Below are 18189 nucleotides of genomic sequence, written 5' to 3' on the forward strand. Positions count from 1 at the left end.
GTGTGTGGCGTGTGTGTGTGTGTGTGTGTGTGTGTGTGTGTGTCAAACGATTCAACAGCACAGCACGTGAAAGGAAAAGGCTGAGCGCCCAAGGCTCAGATCACACTGGTCCACAGGGAGAAGGGAAGGGAGGCTGGGCCTGAGCCAGTCCCCTCCAGGGGCTAGAGAGGAGGGAAAGGCCGAGTCCTGGGGGTGGGGAGGGGTTAAGGGAGGCAGCTGGAAGGCTTGTCCCCCAGAAAACGGCCAAACTTCCCTGCTGGTTCTTCTAAACGTCCTTCCCTTGCCTTCCCCAAGAGGAGCCAAAGCTATGTAGGTAGGTACAGGCAGGAAGTGGAGATAGGAGAGCGGTCTCCGTGGAGACAGGCACCCAGTGTGCAGTGCTCACCACCGGGTGCTTCTGATCTCGAGTGATCCATAGGCTGGGGGTCTTCCTCGGGCAGGCCTGGCATGTCCCCAAGGGCCGCCTGTGGGGGGCGTGGCCTAGGGGCACCCTGCTCTCCCGCTCACCCCCCAGTCTCCCTCCCAGCTCCTCAGCACCACTTCTCCACACCCGTCTACTCTGAGGAGTTCCGGTCCAGGCCTTCCTTTCTCTGGCCTGAGCCACAGTGACCCAGTGTCTTTTCAGCTGGCCACAAGGCCTGGGTACCATGTGGGGCTTTTTTTTTTTTTTTGGCCGGGGAGGCGGGGGAGAGCTATCCGTTCACTTTCCAGTACCCCAAAAGTCCAGTGGTTTAGATCCTGGGGGATGGAGCAGTTTGTGGGTCTCTGAAGGGGAGCCTGGTCTGTCTCAGCTGGTGCTGGGAGCTGGGAAGCCTGGCTCCACCCACCACCACAGGGCTGGTTTGAATTACCCAGTGACAGCCCCTTTCCCTCTCACTGCCCTAAAAGGAGCGGACTTACACCAGGTCTTTTCCACCACTGACCCGGAGGGGCCAGGGCCAAGGAGGGCTCAGGGGACATGGCCAGCTGTCCACTCAGGACACGGTCTGGGGGGACAGTTGAGGCCAAAGGTGCCAGGTGGAGCTGGACACACCTGTGGGTTTATGGTGTCCCGACACCTCCCAGCTGCCTGACCACACCTGTGTCCACATGCCAGCTGTTCTGCGGGGAGGGGTGTGGCCTGGTCATGGGGTGAGCCCAGCCCCACACAGCCCCCCCTCCTGATCGCCATCTGCCACTCCTCACAGCATGTGGCCATCTCTGCCACTCCAGTCTGCAGCGTCAGCTAGCTCATCCTGCTACCGAAAGTGTGTGCTGTCCTGCGGTCTTTCCTAGGACCCCCAAGGGCCCCACTCACATCCTACAGCCATCCAAGGACAGAGTCCCTGAAGAACACAGCCCGTGTTGCAGCGGTCCACGGGCAAGGCCTGACTCTGGTGAAGGGGTCGGGCAGGGAGTGGGGAGTGAGCGGCTGGCCCCCTTCTCCTCACCGTGACCTCCAGGCAGGTGCACCCTCCAAATGACCTGGAGCTTTGGGCCAAGTCATCCAAATTCAAAGGCAGCCTCTGCCATTGGGTGTCCTGCTGTCCCCTGGAGAAGCCAAGAGACTCCCCAAGTGGCAGCTGCTGCAAGGATGGGCCCTGGATTTTGGTAACCCTGAGTGACCTGTGGGTGTTGAGACTGTCAGATCCTCCTTAGGAGTTGGTGGGGGTTGTGTTTGCCCTGGAAGCGAGCACTGCTTTACTTGTGTGTGCGCGTGTGTGTGAGTGTCGGCATTGGTCCTAGGGCTTGAACTCAGGGCCTGGGCACTGTACCTGAGCTGTTTTTCTGCTCAAAGCTAGCCCTCTACTAACTGAGCCACAGCTCTACTTTAGGCTTTTGGGTGGTGGAGATAAAAGTCTCAGGGACTTTCCTGCCTGGGCTGGCTTCGAATCTTGATCTTCAGATCTCAGCCTCCTGAGTAACCAGGATTGCAGGCCTGAGCCACCTGGTGATGCTTTTTAATTCTGCTGGACTAACTTGCAGGTGATTCTACCAGGGGACAAGGGCATGGACCGACTGGTCCAGCCGGACGTTGGCAGCTGGCCCACAGTTGCTGCGTTTCCATTTAGAAATGGGACGTCCACGGAGCTGGCCCCTATAGCAGCAGGACTCTAAACCCAGACACCATATCAGACCATCCCCTCCGGCTGGTGCTTTGCACAACAGGATCTTCGTAAATGTGTTGGGGGCATTTGAAGGGGCCCCGTCTGGCCTCTAAGTGGGAGGGGCCACTGGCATTTCCCCTGGGGCTCTGAGCAGGGTGCGGCTGGTCTTTGTGAGTGCCTCTCCCACATCTCAGCTGGACCCTGCATGACAGGGTGGGGCAGCACCCTCTGTGTCCTTGAGCAACGCCCACCAGCCTCTGCAAGGTCCTGGGCTGCGTTTTGACTTTGTATGTAGATCAATCCACGCTTTGCCAAGGCCTGGAGAGGGCTGCATCTTTCCAGACAGACAGATAGATTTGAGGGTCTGAAGGCCACTGCCCTCTGGTCTCAGCCGGGGTCATAGAGAGAGTAGGGAGTACTCTGAGGAGGGGAGGTGTGGGTCTACAAGTCAGGTGTTGAGACCTACAGGTTCACCTGTTCTTCACAGAGGGGAGCCCACACCCTGACAGGGAACCCAAGAGGGAGCTGTCCCATAGGATGAATTTTGTTGTTGTTGTCAGTCATGGGGCTTGAACTCTGGGCCTCGGTGCTGTCCCTCAGCTCTTCAGCTCAAGATGAGCACTCTACCACTTGAGCCATAGCACCACTTCCGGTTTTCTGGTGGTTCATTGGAGATAAGAGTCTCACAGACTTTCCTGCCTGGGCTGGCTTTGAACCTGGATCCTCAGATCTCAGCCTCCTGAGTAGCTAGGATTACAGGCGTGAGCTACTGGTGCCCTGCTGGGATGTGTGTGTGTGTGTGTGTGTGTGTGTGTGTGTTTACGCATAGTGTGTATGAGATTTCCCAGAGAACAGCATGTTTTTCTTTTCCCTGGGCACCATGGTAGTGTTCCTAAAGATGTAAGTATGTGGGGGTGAGGGTTGGGTGGGTGTGGGTGTCTTGACATAGCACTCTGTGTTGGGGGCCAAGGGGGTAGACAGGAAGGAGAATACAGGAGGAAGGCCCACCACACTGGAGCTCTGCCATCTTGGCCAGGCGCCATCATGGGTGGAGTTGGGTGAGCATGGCGTTTGCCAGCCGCCCTGGGCCATGGCATGAGCTGGTGGCACCCTAGGTTTCCAGCAAGTCCCATCCACTCCCTGTGAGGATGCCTTGGGCCGGCCCAGCCCCCTGCCAGTCCTTGCTGGGCGGTTGTGATGGGAGCGTGGCCACAGCCCATCCCCTCCGCATCACATTCCACAACCTGGACTTTCCACCCGGTCAGCCGTTCTTTTCCATGCGCCTTCTGGCCGGGTGCACTGGGGCTGTTTGTGCAGGCTCCTCGTGAGGGGAAGTGACGCCATGCGCTGTCCTCAGCCCCGGGCTGGGGGAGGGCCCTGCGGTTGCGTGTGCTTTCAATTAAGTTGACGGTTGTGCATTCCAGTAGCCAGTGTATCACCCTTGATCTCAAACCCAGATGTTGTGTTAATAGCAGAAGGGAAAGAAGGAAAAGCAGAATCGGAGCCACTGGGGTGGGGATGGTGTGGGGGCAGGGAACCAGCAGACATTTTTACAAAGCCTTCCTCCCACTCACCTCCAGCTCCTTGGGTGGGACCGAGCAGCCCACTCTGGCCAGGGGGCATGGTTGGTGCTTCGGCCCTGCCCGGCACACAACAGGCATCCCGACCCCGTGTCCCCATGCCTCAGTTTTACTTCTTCCCGAGCCTTAGGGTCTTGTACTTCCCCAGCTCTGGTCTGCAGGTGGCCTGGGACTTGGGGGAGGCCGGCCTTCCTGTGAAGCAGCCTCCTTTCTTCTCTGCCTCCTTCCCTGCCCTCCCCTGTCATGGAAACCGTGCCGCTCCATCTTCCCATCCGTGTGACTGTGTGCTGTCTGGGTTGGAGGTTCCTCCCAGCCCAGGGCTGGTGCCAAAGCCTCTACGGGCACCATCCACCCTGAACCCCTTTTCTAGCTGCTGTTCCTCTGCAGGTGCACAGCCCCCCAGTGCCAGGGCCCCAGTCACTCTCTCCCCACCCCCACCCCCGCCCCAGGAGGCCAGACTTTGGGGAAAGTTTTCAGAGGACCAGTTCTTCGTCTCTCTCAGTCCCCATTTTGCAAAGAAGGGGAGACGGTTCCATCCAGAATTCATAGAAACTCCAAAGAATCTGTGTTCTGGGTCCCCACGGACAGATGGAGGCAGCCCAGCTGGAAGTGAAACTTCTGCCCATCTCTCCCTCCCTCCTCCCATCTCTCCCCCTCCCCCCCTGCTTCCTCTGCTGGCCTCTGTTTCTAGTCTTATTAACCCCACAAGTGTATCCTGGGACTTTGGCTGTGTTTCTTCTTTTCTGACCATTTGAAAAAGGAAACTGTAATCTGTAGCCTCAATACTGAACAAGGGAGCCGCTCCATTCCAGGCCCTGAGAGTCTGTTTGGGTTGCTGGCCAGGGCTGAGACCAGGTCTCTGGGTACCCAAGCAGCTGGACACTGCTTCCAGATCCCTCACCTGCAAGGCTGGGAATGGGGTTTGCTCTCTTCTGCCCACCATGCTGGGCTGTGCCCAGCGCTGCAAGCCCCTCCCCACCTCTCCAAGCCGAGCCTTAGGTGTAGACATGGTTCTTAAGTGAGCAGTCCAGGAAAAGCTGTCTTGAGGTCAGACACCATTCGTGAAACCCCTCTTTCATATACAGACACAGATGGGTGTGGGCCTCGGGGGCTTCTATAAAGCCTCGGCACTCGAACCCCACTGCATGGGAGAGAAGATGGCCGTCTGGCTATTGCAGATCATTTTCTGACCACCAGTGGTGCATCTACTGATCACGTTCATGCCTTAAGCACTGTATAACATAGTAAACCACCAAAAAGCACTTCCCATAGCTGGGTACTGGTGGCTCACACCTGTCATCCTAGCTACTCAGGAGGCTGAGATCTGAGGATCGTGGTTCAAAGTCAGCCTGGGCAAGAAAATTCATGAGCCTCATCTCCAATTAAACCCCCAAAAGCTGAAAGTGGAGTTGTGACTCAAGTGGTAAAGCCTCGAGCAAAAGAGCTAAGGCTTAGGCCCCGAGTTTAAGCTTTAGCACTGGCAACACACACACACACACACACACACACACACACACACACTGGCAACATACACACACACACACACTGGCAACATACACACACACAGTTTCCAAAAGCTCCTACTACTGATGGGCTGGGAAGGTGGCTCAGTGGTAGAGCGTTTGCCTTGCTTGCCTGAGACCCTGGGTTCAATTCCTTAGCACCACATATGCAGGAAAAAAAAGCCGGAAGTGGCACTGTGGCTCAAGTGGTAGAGCGCTAGCCTTGAGGTGAAGAGCTGAGGGACAGCGCCCAGGCCCACGACTGGACCCAAAACAAAAAAACAAAGCAAAAGCTCCCACCGAGTTAGACAGATGCTCCTTCTGTCGTGGCTTCCTGGGACTCCTGCCGGTGTGTCCCCGTGGTGGGGTGGCCTACTGCCACATGAAGAGCAAGCTTAGGACAAAATTAATCTGGCCTGCTCACAATTTGCAGCTTTTTTTCTCTTTTTCGGTAAGGTGTAGAGGTTAAACATGTGATAAGGGAGCATGGAGAAGCCTGGGCCACCAGCCGGAAGCTGCCAGCTTCAACCGGTTCCATCAGGCAGCTTTCATGGAGGGCAGCCACCACCTGTCAGGACCCTTGGGGCCCAAGCAGGCCGGTGCACAGGTGCTTACAGCAGACTCAGTGAGGGCCGCCAGGTGCTGGGGCTTGAAGGGTGGACAGAAGTCTTCCAGGCAGGGAGGGGAAGATGGCATTTTGGACAGAAGAGGCATGGCCCTACTCAGGCATGTTTGTATAAAATGAGGGGACAGCAAGAGCCGGGAGAGGACTTGCTGGCCGACAGCAGCCCGAGCAGCTGGCCAGGTGGCAAAGGGTCTTGGATTTTAGGCGAAGGCCTTTTATAGGAACAAAGGCAGAGCGCTCCGTTCTGGGGTGGGCTGTCCAGTGGCTTTCCCAGCTACAGCTCAGCCTGGGACGCAGGGAGCTGTGGCCTTGGCTGGACTTAGCATAGGAGAAATGCGAATGGGGGTTGGGGCCTGGGTGGGGCCGTGGGCCGTGGTGGGGGGAGCGGGGGTCTGAGGGCTCCAGGCAGATGTGGCTAGCTCCCACGTGCTGCGGTGGGAAAAGACGGCCCGGGCCAGGAGTTTCCAAGAAACTGGAGCTGAACCCTGGGAGGAGACGTTCTCTGAGCGTGACTCCTCCTTTTGTCTCTGTTGAGATGAGTGGCTGGTGGCGGAACACTCACCTCACGTGACCCTGTCCCGCTGCCTTTGGAGGGCAGAGCTGGTTTGTTTGTTTGAAGGAATGGTACAAATTAAAAGAACTTAGGATGTTCTGGTACAACTTATAGAAAAGTAATGATACCCCCAAACGTGCATGCACTGCCCCGGTGACCAGACTTGGGCAGGATGGGGTCCTGAATCCGGCACGGCAGAGTATCTCTTTGACAAACACACTCTGGGAGAAAGTGATGAGAGCTAAGCCTTGGGCGGATCCCCCAAAGCCACACGTGACTTCTGGTCACCGGGGCAGAGCTTTGAACGCCATTGATTGAGACAGAATGTGCCACCAGCTGTTAACCCCCGAAGTGAGGACTACACAAGGGCTCTTCCCGAGTGGCACGAAATCCTGGCCTTCCGTCTTCCTCAGCCTCGGACCCTTATGTCTGTCAGCCACCGTCCCCACACCCAGTGGGCTCCCTGATGATGACATTCACAGCCCACCCCATAGCACCCCTCCTACCATGTTTGTTCCTCCATATAACCTTTTCTGGGGAAGCGCGTGCACGTGCGCGTGTGTATGTGTGTGTGTGTGTGTGTGTTGATCACGGGCCCCCTAGCCTCACACAAGCTGTGTGTGTGTGTGTGTGTGTGTATGTATGTGTATGTGTTCTGATCACAGGCCCCCTAGCCTCACACAAGCTCTGCCCCACTGAGCTGCACGCCCTCATTCAGGAAAACTTTGAGGGCAAAGAGGACGGCAGCTGGATAGACTTGGAGCAGGACTGCAGGGCAGGTCATTTGTATCCCTGCTTCACCGGCCACCAATAAATGTGCATCAGAGCAAATGAGGAAGAGTCCCACTTGTTCAAACAGAAGAGCCTTGCTCAGATCTGTGGTTGTCCCCACAGGGGCGAGGGACTCTGAGCTGCTGCTGGTTGGGGTGCTGGGCAGCAAAGGATTCTCGCTGAGGAATCCCTTTAGCTGGGTGCGGGCAGCTCACACCTGTGATCCTAGCTATTCAGGAGGCTGAGATCTGAGGATCGCTGTTTGAAGCCAGCCCGGGTGGCAAAGTCCATGAGACTCTTATCTCCAATGAACCACCAGAAAGCTGAAAGTGGAGCTGTGGCTCAAGTGGTAGAGTAGTAAATGTGAGCAAAATAGCTCAGGGATAGCACCTAGGCCCCAAGTTCAAGACCCAGGACTGGCACATGTACACACACACACACACACAAAGCATTTGAGGGGTGAGAGGGGGTCTCTTATGCTAGCCTGGGGCCACTGCACATTTGGAGGGGATGGGCCCTCCACATTTTACCTCCCACAGGCCGGGGTGCCTTGCCCACTGGGCAGAGTCTACAAGATGTCTCAGCATCCTGGTACCTCTGTGTTTTGCAGTGATCAGGGCCAAAGCGGTCAGCGAGAAGGAAGTGGACTCCGGGAATGACATCTACGGCAACCCTATCAAGAGGATCCAGTATGAGATCAAGCAGATAAAGGTGACCCATTGCTGCGGGATCCCAGGGGACGGGGAGGGGGGAGGGAAGAGGGATGTCCACAGCGCCATCAAGTAAACTACAGACCCAAAGCAACTATGTCCGGTCTGTCATCCAGAAGAGCCTGTAAAGCTGGGCAGAAATAGAGTTCCTGAGGATTTTCTGTTATTTTAGAAATACGTTCCTTTTGTTCTGATGGGTGACAAATCAGAGGCACAAGCCTCTGCCTCAGTCACCTAGGCCACATCGCGTCCCTGGGGTGTCCTGTGAGCCTCTCCATGGCTTGGCTGTGGTGGGGCTGATGTGAGAGAAGATGCCCAATGTGCCCAGCCACCATGCCCAGCCCTACCTGGCCTGGCGTGCTTTCAACCAAGAGGAGGAGGCATGGGGAGAAGTCTTTGTTGTTGTTGTTGCTTGAGACAGTTCACTGTATCATACTCCTACCTTGGCCTCCCAGATGCGGGACAACAGCTGGCTGGGAGGAGGTGGGACCTGGGTAGGCGTGGTCAGGGACAGCTTCCTTAGGAGATACGCGGGCTGGTGGGCTGTGGTCTGCGGGCTGTGTGTGGGCTGCTTACTGAGAAGGTGCCTTACCCATGAGACATGGCCTGAGTTGGAGCTGCTGCAGGCCCAAGGTTGTGTTACTTTTTCAGAGAATTATTCATGTCCAGGAACATGCAGGGGGGGGGGGGGAATCTATGTCTGAGAGAGAGACAGCAGGTGAGGACAAGACCCAAAGGCATAAGGCCCGACGCTACTTTGATTAGCATTTACTAGGTGTTTTAGAGAGAAGAAAGTTCTAGCTACTGGCAGAGAGATACATTTTTGCAACATGGTAGTGGTTGTAGCCCTCTCTGTTGCATTTTGTTACCCTACTAAAACCCCCAAGTCTCTAGAAAATAAATTCCTGGTATCAGAAGGCCACAGACGGGGCAGACATGATGGCTGGGCTTTAAGGGGGTGTCCTGTGGGGGGTCCTGTCTCCTGGCCTGCGTCTGTTGGACCACAGCTGCTGCTACCCCTGAGGTCTTGCAGTGAGGCATGCTGAGGTTGCAAATTTTCGGGGACTTGCAAATTTGTCCTGGCTCCTTTCTGTTGGATTTGCCTATCAAAACTCTCAAAGAAGCCAGGTGCCGGTGGCTCACGCCTGTCATCCTAGCTACTCAGGAGGCTGAGATCTGAGGATCACGGTTCAAAGCCAGCCTGGGCAGGAAAAGTCCATTAGATTCTTATCTCTGATGAACCACCAGAAAATCGGAAGTGGCGCTGTGGCTCAAGTGGTAGAGCGCTCGTGTTGAGCTGAAGAGCTGAAGGACAGCGCCCCGGCCCAGAGTTCAAGCCCCATGACCGACAAAAAAAAAAAAGGAAAAAACCCCACAACAACAACAACAACAACAAACTCTCAAAGAAAATAGGACACATAGACCCTGCCCCACCCCAGGTGCTGATGGACACCTGTCTTCACCTGCACATGATGCCTTCCTACCTAGCTGCCAATAAACCAGACGATGAAAAAAAAGCCCTCTTGTCCTTGGGCTCTGCCCTCTCTTCCCCTCCCCCTCCGGCCCCATGCCAGGGGTGGAGCTCACATTCCGCACCTTGGGGTTAGATTCCAGTTCTGAGGGAATTCTGAGGATTCCTGCCAAAGCACTGTGCCAGCAGGGTATCTCAGCCCTGCAGAGGCTGAGCTAGAAGGATCGGGAGTTCAAGGCCAACCCAGGCTCATATGATACATGGTTAGAAGAAAAAATCTTGGAAATAGCTGAGGGTGTTGCTTAGGGGCTTACGGCCCTGGGTTCAGTGCCCAGCACACATGCAGGTATGTGTGTGCGTGTCACACACACGTTTCTCTCTCTCTAACATGCAAATGTCATGACCCGCCATGATGAGGACTTACACAAGCCCCTCTGAAATGACCACTTGGACATGGGGGGGGGGCTCGTGTTGTCTGAGAACCTCCCCCTTCCTCCCCACACCAACAGTATTGCCCCTATCTGCTGAGATTTGCCATGCTGCATGGTGAGGGCTCTGCGGAGGAACAGTGGCCGTCTAACCTGCCTGGCTGGCACTTGTGCGTCCCCTGGGAGATCAGCACCAAGATGCCCGGGGGACAGAATCCCATCGCTGCTGACACCCCCCTTTCCTTTACAGATGTTCAAAGGACCCGAGAAAGACATAGAGTTTATCTACACGGCCCCATCCTCAGCCGTGTGCGGGGTCTCGCTGGATGTTGGAGGGAAGAAGGAATATCTCATTGCAGGTGTGTCCCGTGGGGCTTGGGGCTTTGGGTGCCGGAACTCGGTGTCTCTAACAAACCAATTTGCAGCTCTCCACCTCCTCCCTCGTCCCAAAGGATCCAGCTTCTCATGCTGCCCTCTAGAGGCCATTTGTCCAAACTGCAGAGCTGCCCAACCCAAGAAAGCCTCAGTCTAGTGCAGCAGCCTTAGTCTATCTTGTCCAGAGCCTCCTTCCAGACGTACCCTGCTACAAAGGTGCTGTCACGGCTCTCATTTTACAGACAAGAAAAACTGAGGTGGAAAAGTTTGCCCCAGGCTTAGAGGCAAGCACTAGAGACAAGCAGGTCAGGAGAGACAGCACTGGTTCAGAGGGAAGCCCAGGGTGCCCTGGGTCATTGCTCCTGTTTCCTTTACTTGGGGTGCTCCGTGTTATATCAATAGCTGTGTGGGCATCACCGTATCTCTCTTATGGGACCTCCACCCTCCACTTTCACAGCCAGAGGTTTCCTGGGTGTCCTGTGCTGTCCCCACCCCCGGGCCCATTAACTCCTCTCAGCCTCAGTGAGAAGACAGTTCACCAAGCAGCACCGCCTGTATCTTCCAGGCATGCAGTGGTAAAGCCGCGTCCATGAGCTAACGCGCCCCGATGGGTAGCGGGCTGCAGTGTGCAGGGGTGTCCTTGGGCGAGCTTTGGCACCAGTAGAAGGGCCGCCAAGGACAGAGGCCCTTCCATGGGTAGAAATAACTGCTTTGGTAGTGTTCTCCATTGCTCGAGGTTCTCTCTCCTGGAGAACCATTCTTGGGGATAACCCGCCTGCCTGGTGGGCCAGCCGCTCTGCCAATGAGCGCGCATTGTCTCATGGCTGGGGGTGGGAGCAGGGGTGAGGCCAGTGAGAGGACGCATTGTCTCATTCTGGGGGAGCAGGGGTGAGGTCAATGAGGGTGCATTGTCTCATGTGAGGGTGAGGGCAGGGGTGAGGTCAATGAGAGGGTGCATTGTCTCATCCTGGGGGGGCAGGCAGGGGTGAGGTCAATGAGGGCATTGTTTCATCATGAGGGATGGGGAGCAGGGGTGAGGCTCTCCTGGGAACCAGGACCCATCATCACTTGGTTGGACTTTCCTGGCAGGTTTCCTGAATCAGGCCTGGACCTATTGCGGTTCTTTGGAGTCAGGAGGGGCCTTCTAGCCTGGGTTAGTGAGACATCACGGGGCCGGCAAACTGCTCAGCCAGCTCTGGCCGCAGCCCCACGAGTGACCGCGCGGCCCGAGGTAGACCACATCCTCTTAGGCCAGTGGCTCAGCTTCGTATATCCAGTGGGGCAGCAGAGGATCCCACTGAAGGCTCACAGATTTGGCCCTGTAATTTCCTTCTGTCATCTTCCTCTCTGAAAGGAAGAGTAAACATGCTACCCTTAGTTACACATTTTAATTAATTCCTGTTTTCCTGTATCCAAGACTCTTGTGCTTTGCTTCATTTCCTTTTTCTTTTGAGACCGACATCAGTAGACTGTTGGGACAGATGGGCATGTCATGTGATGCGCCCAAGTCTTAAGTGTACTACAGGGGGTCCTCCTGCAGCACGCTTGTGCCACACATGCTTGTGCCACACACAACATCCGGGAGCCAGGGCCATGGAAAAGTTTCCATCTGCCTTCCATCCCCACGGGTTGCCTTTGCCAGCTTTCTGGGGAAGCTTAACTTGGTGGCAAAGACCCAAAGGGGAGCTGCAGAAAGAGGAAGAATAGGAAGAAAATTGTTAGAGCAAGCACACTTGTCACTGGTTAGCTTTTATTGAGTAATTATTATGTGCAAGGTGCTATATATATAAACATGTTATAACAGAGCCCTTGCTCTTTATATGTAAGGTCTGGTTAAGGAGCCAAGGTACAAGAATGGCAAAGACAGCACAAAGTGGGTTACGAATGCTAGTTAAGTGGTGTGAGTAGAAGTCACCGGCGCCAGACTGACAGTGGTCATGGGGACCAGCAGGCTGGGCAGGAAATAGGCTGCAGTCTATGTGAACAGGTAGGAAGTTCCAGAAGACACGGGCATACTGAAAAGAATCACTACCTTTCTGTTTTGTATCTTTCTTCTCTACTCTGATCCCACCAAAAATGTCCAGAGAATAAAAGGCTAAGTATCGACTGGGCGCTGGTGGTTCACACCTGTGATCCTAGCTACTTAGGAGGTGGAGGACTGAGTACTACAGTTCAAAGCCAGCCCAGGCAGACAAATGTGAGACTCTCATCTCCAATTAACAAGCAGAAAACCAGAAGTAGAGGCGTGGCTCAAATGGTAGAGTGCTACCTTTGAGCCAAATAGCTAAAGGACAGTGCTTGGTCCTGAGTTCAAGTCCTAGTATCAGTGTACACACACACACACACACACACACACACACGTGTGCACGAATGCACGCATGTGTGTGCCAAACATTTATTTTCCAAGTGTTGAAGGTCACCCAAATACAATTTGTCTAATTCAGAATAAGTGCCACAGTAATAGCACTTCTTGATTCTCTCCTCACCTGCAATGTCTTACAAATCTAACTGATCCAAGGATGAATTGAGGAGAATATGAAGCCACAGCGTTTGCACGGGGACAGTGCACCCAGCAGCGTGTGTGTCATAGTGCCCACTCCAAACCCATCCACACTTCCCCCATGGGACCCCTGTGGGTCCAAGTGTCTTTTACTCATGATGGAGGAGCAGTTGCTTCACTGAGGTACAGTTCTGTTAGTGGATTCTGTGCAGCCTGTGCTGCGCCTGGTGTAAGGTTGATGTGCTGACATTAGTTAAGCTGAGGGGCACACGCCAGGCTGGGGCTGGTGGATGGGACTCACCCATACGTCTCTGAGGTCTCTGACAGCGGGGGGAACGAGCTTTTAAATCACCCGGCAGCCGCCATTCACCGGAATGTGCGCTTCCTTTTCTTTCCTCCTGCTCGGTGTGAATATGACATCAGCAGAGGGAGCAGAGTTGGGAGCTTGAGCCACAGATAGGGACAGCAGCGCCCAGCGCCCAGCGCCCTGTGAGGGGCATGGAGGGCAGGTCCTTAATGGTTCAGAGTTCCAAGTACTTGCTTTATTCAAAGAGAAAAATGCACGTTCACCCTCCAGTGGGGAATGGTGCCCACTGGAATAAATACTCAGTGTAAAAGAAAGCAGGAAACAAGCCAGGTGCCAGTGGCTCACATGTGTAATCTTAGCCTCTCAGGAGGCTGAGACCTGAGGATTGCAGTTCAAGCCAGCCCAGAGAGAAAAGTTCCTCTTATTTCCAACTAGCCAGCAAAAGGCTAGACTGGAGGTATGGCTCAAGTGATAGAGCAGCAGCCATGAGCAAGCAAGCCAAGCAAGAGTGCAGAAACCCTGAGTTCAAGCCCGGGTACTGGTTCACACACAGAAAAACAACTCAGGAAATGACACGATCTATATGCCACATGGTTTTCTTTTGTTGTTTTTACAACAAACATGATATATATATACACATATACATATATGCATACATAAATCTATCTTGTATGTACCATATGCACATGTGCATGTGTGTATAGATACATGCATATCTATACACACACGTATTCGTGGGTTGAGACAGGTCTCCCTGTGTAGCCCAGGTGCCTGGCCTTAGACTTGCGATACGTTCTTCAGTCACCAGACAGCTAGGATTACAGACATGTGCCCCCACTCCCAGCAAATATGCATTATTTTAAGACTCAGAACAAACAGTCACAGGTAATATTGGAATCCATCTCAGTAGCCCTTAGTTGTGCCCAAAGGTGGAGGAGGGTGTGAGGAAAACTCAACCTGACCCCGAGCTAAGAGATTCCCCTCTCTCCCCAGGAAAGGCTGAGGGGGATGGCAAGATGCACATCACCCTGTGTGACTTCATCGTGCCCTGGGACACCCTGAGTACTACCCAGAAGAAGAGCCTGAACCACAGGTACCAGATGGGCTGCGAGTGCAAGGTGAGCACCCGGGTTCATCAGGACTTGGGCGGACAGCTGGGCTGTGGGACCGTTGGCTTCCAAAGCCCCTCCGTTCACTAGAGTGTGATTTAGGCCTCCACTCTGGGAAGGTGTGGCTTCCCCGGGACCTCCTCTAGCTCCCCAGCTACAAACTTGAGAGCTTCAAGTGGCATCTGTGACCAGGGACATTTGGAAGGTGTCACACAACTAGGAAGAAAAGCCTTTCTGGGAAAAGAAAGTTTGAAGGACGCACATGGGCCCCCTTAGTTGTTTTTTCCCCCCTACAAATGCACAAGTGAAAACATTTGTGTGCCTTGTGAGAGGGCACCCTAGGCATTATACTACCAACATTCCAGACATTTCCACACCTGAGCCCTGTGTGTTGGGAACAGCGGATGTGCCTGCCTCCCTTCCTGCAGTCTGCCCGGTGACTGAGCAGAGCAGAGCTGGGGTGGTTCAGGCACTCAGTGTGGCCAGGGAGGGTGAGATCCCCTCCAGGGCACTGCCCTACCCCACCCATCCACAAGGGAGGAAGCACCGCTGGGTGCCTGGTAACACACATGTCACCAGGAGTGAGTGTGGGACCCGGGGTTACCAGCAGGAGCTGTCCTGCATGACGGGAAGCTATTTGGGAAGTCTCCTTCCCTTTTGCCCAGCATCTGCCCATCTCTTAGCTCCTGGGAGGCGTGAATTCCAAGGCCTGGCTGTGTATCACGCCTGCCTTAGCTGTGCTTCGCCATTAAAGCGGATGCTTTGCTCATTACCTTAGAGCTCACGCTTGAAAGCGGAATCCTGGCAGTTCACTCAGCTCACCTCTGTCTCAAGGAAATGCAAGGGGAGCTGCTGTCATGCCTTCTTAACTCTTAGAGCAGGTAGACCAGATGTCCGAAAGCAGAGAGACCCAGCCAGGTAGATACCCACCACCACCAGTTCCTTGAGCAGACTGCCTGCTACCATATAGAGCCAGCAAGGCCAAAAGCCCTGGGCTGGCCCAGCTGGGTTCTGGAGATGCCCCCAGAGTAGCCTTGGCCCTTGCCTGTTCCTTGGTCCTCAACTAAATCCACCTGTATGTCCCCTCCCCAGATCACACGCTGTCCCATGATCCCCTGCTACATCTCCTCTCCGGATGAGTGCCTCTGGATGGACTGGGTCACAGAGAAGAACATCAATGGGCTTCAGGCCAAGTTCTTCGCCTGCATCAAGAGAAGCGATGGGTCGTGCGCGTGGTACCGCGGGGCGGCGCCTCCCAAGCAGGAGTTTCTCGACATTGAGGACCCATAATTGGGCCAACAGCACCCCCCCTTCCCCCTGTGGCCGATTGAAAAGCCTCCAAGGGTTTCGACTGGTCCAGCTCTGACATCCCGTCCTGCAATCAGCATGAGTAAAAAAATCATCTTCCGAGTAGGTCCCACACAAGTGGGGTTCTGCCCATTCCCTCCTTTCCTCTAAACATGGCTGTGGGTCTGGGGGGCGGGGGGGACAGGTCCCTCCTACACCGCCTCCATCTGCCAACCTGGGCACCCATGTGTCTCAGCCTTCTGTCCTTGGGTTCAGCCCTCCCAGATGCCAAGCAGGCAGCACTTGGGGGTCCCCCAAGCCCAGTTAGGGCAGAGCCTGGAAATGTGCATTTTTGCAGAAACGTTTGAGGGTCGTTGCAAGACTGTGTAGCAGGCCTACCAGGTCCTGCTCCTCCCGAGAGGGGCGTGGCCCTTGCTTTCTGCGGCCGCGGCCAACCCTCTGGCCTAGGGTGACAGTCCCAGGCCCTTGTAAGTGCATTCCATCTCCTTCGTGCCCGTCACAGGCTCCCAGCATCCGTGACCCCCTCAAGCCGGGAGTGACCCTGGAAGCACCCCCCACCCCCCGAAACCGCCGAGACCTGTGCATCTGCAGGGCTCCGGTGGAGCCTCCCTCAGGCCTGGTGGAGACTAGAGGCTTCGAGAACCAGGTTTTCTCTTCAGCCAAGTCATTTTCGACCCATTCCTCCCATGAGTCACAGCTCCTAGAGGGGAACTCCACGCTGAGGGCTGCACTGGGGCGGGCGAGGGGCTGGCTGTCCTTGTAGCTCATGCCTAAGCAGCTCAAGTCACTCACACCCCACTTCCAGCTGGCGTCAAGTGGCTGGATTGAGCCACGTGGCTCTGCTATCCCCTGGTGGTGTGCAGCCATCCCCTCTTCCCCTCCCCCCCCATGTGTGTGGACACTGCCCCCAGAGGCTTAGTGACATCTCCCTCTAAGCCTTATGGTCACTATTCTGTGAGTGGCTTTCTGCCAGTGTCTTAGTGGAGTGTAGTAAGGCCTGCCCAGGCAGGATGGGGAGGCCTCCCTGTCGGCCCTGGGCCTTCTCTCTGAGCCCCCAGAATTCTGTGGCCTGTTTCAAAAGACATCTCATGTTTCTAAGGGTGAATTTTCCTATGGCGTAGGGATCTGAGTTGCAGGTTAGAACAGGCTATGTCCATTTCCTATCGCCACAGTGATGACCCACTTTTTTTTTTAAAGACACCTTCCGGGTAACAGGGGACCCACAGCTCCCCTAAAGATGGTCTTTTGATGCCAATACCATGAGAGGTTGCTCAATTACAATTCCGATCATCTCTTTTTACCTCTGACTGGGGTTGAAAAGACAAACTGTTTCAAGGACCCCCACGCGCATGGCGCTGACGTCCAGGTGCCGCGGCAGTGATGAGGACAGGCTTGGAGTGGTCCTTCTGCAGAATCCTTGCAACGACCCCCATCTCCAGATCACCCCCCACCCTGCCCCAAGCAACTCACCATAAGACTCCTGACTCCCCCCGGGCGGTGCACAGCCCCCGCACCACGGGACCTGGTCAGCATAGAAACTGATGACTTCCCCTCATAGGAGACTGGGAGAAAATCCAGGAATCAGCCCCTAACCCTGCCCACCCCCACCCCCAGGGAGTTTTCATGCTGTACAGAGACCTAGAGTTGGTAAGATGTCATAATGGATCAGTCCATGTGATTTCAGTATATAGACCACACCGACCCTCTGGTCCATAGAACACCCCACCCTGTTTGCTTCCCATATGGTGATCACATGTAACAATTGCTCCTATTTCTGCTGACTTCCTCGATGTTTCGTTGTTTTTGTTTTTTGTTTTTGACATCGCTGTAATCATTCCTGTGCTGTTTTATTTTTGAATTACCTTTGGTAGGTGTTAGACTTGCACTTTTTAAACAGGGTCTCTGCATCGTGGAAGCATTTGACCCACAGTGGAAGGCGTGGTGTGGTCCCCGGCCTGTGACAGTGGACCCCTTCCCATCTTTTCCTTTACTTCTTTGAGCATTTGCTCGTATCTTCCCATCTTTTGTCCTCTGGTTCACAGTATTACAAAGTCAGCTGGTTCATAAACATGGCCTTTCTATTTGATCCATGCACCTTGATTTTCGAACCATGCTGAGCGGAAAGCAAACAGGCAACCACAGATCAGGACACCACGCCTGCAGCAGCCCAGGCCGGCCACGCCATACCTTCACAGCCAACAATTGTAATATATAGTCTAAGAAGCAGTCTCCATTTGGCATTGTTTAATTTATACGTTCTGAGCACTCCTCCTCCTCTATTTTTATCATGCAAGCAACTCAAAATATTTAAAATGAAGTTTACATTGTAGTTGTTTCCAAATCTTTGCTTGATAAGTATTAAGAAATATCTGTGAGCTTACTGCTATAATTTAAAGCTTTGTTGATTTTGTTTTTTGTTTGGATTTTTTCTGTTGTTGGTGGATGGGGGGAGAACAATGTATTCATGCTGGAATATGAAGTCTGAGACCCCCCCTACCCCACCCCGTGCTGGGAACACGTGAGAGTCGTTTAGAGTCAACAAGCACACTGCGCTTGTCTCTCATGCTTTGTATCATTTTTGAGTGATCGCTCTGTCAATCGACAATAAACAATATTATCAATGAGAAGCCGGGCTCTTGTGTGACTGCTTGCCTTCTAGCTGAGGAATGAAAGGCTGGTGCCAGGCCCGGCCCAACCACCAGCACCTCCAGTGAGCCTCCCTGCAGAAGGATCGCATCTGTAAATGCGCATCTGAAGAACAAGAATTAGAAGCTCCCCTCAGCACCGTCCCTAATGGAGATGGTGTCTCTAGTTCTAAAACTGCCTTGCTAGCCACCCCCTGACAGTTTAGGGTTCGTAGAAA

General features: G+C 54.3%; 1 protein-coding gene across 1 annotated transcript; it reads left to right on the forward strand.

The window, feature by feature from the left end:
- The first annotated feature begins 4674 nt into the window (after positions 1-4674).
- Timp2 (TIMP metallopeptidase inhibitor 2) lies at positions 4675-17953 on the forward strand. Its single transcript, XM_013036352.1, has 5 exons — positions 4675-4685; positions 7658-7829; positions 9978-10086; positions 13903-14027; positions 15111-17953. The coding sequence occupies exons 1-5, from the start codon at positions 4675-4677 to the stop codon at positions 15306-15308; spliced, it is 615 nt and encodes a 204-aa protein (XP_012891806.1). The 3' UTR covers positions 15309-17953.
- Positions 17954-18189: the final 236 nt, after the last annotated feature.

Source organism: Dipodomys ordii, unplaced genomic scaffold, assembly GCF_000151885.1.
Source record: "Dipodomys ordii isolate 6190 unplaced genomic scaffold, Dord_2.0 Scaffold7, whole genome shotgun sequence".
Classification (NCBI taxonomy): Eukaryota; Metazoa; Chordata; class Mammalia; order Rodentia; family Heteromyidae; genus Dipodomys; species Dipodomys ordii.

Bases quoted from the DNA above. Each gene is read 5' to 3' on its own strand.
- Timp2 (XM_013036352.1), top strand. The intron at 7,830-9,977 runs GTGACCCATTGC...TTTCCTTTACAG, and splicing joins ATGAGATCAAGCAGATAAAG to ATGTTCAAAGGACCCGAGAA. The intron at 14,028-15,110 runs GTGAGCACCCGG...TCCCCTCCCCAG, and splicing joins AGATGGGCTGCGAGTGCAAG to ATCACACGCTGTCCCATGAT.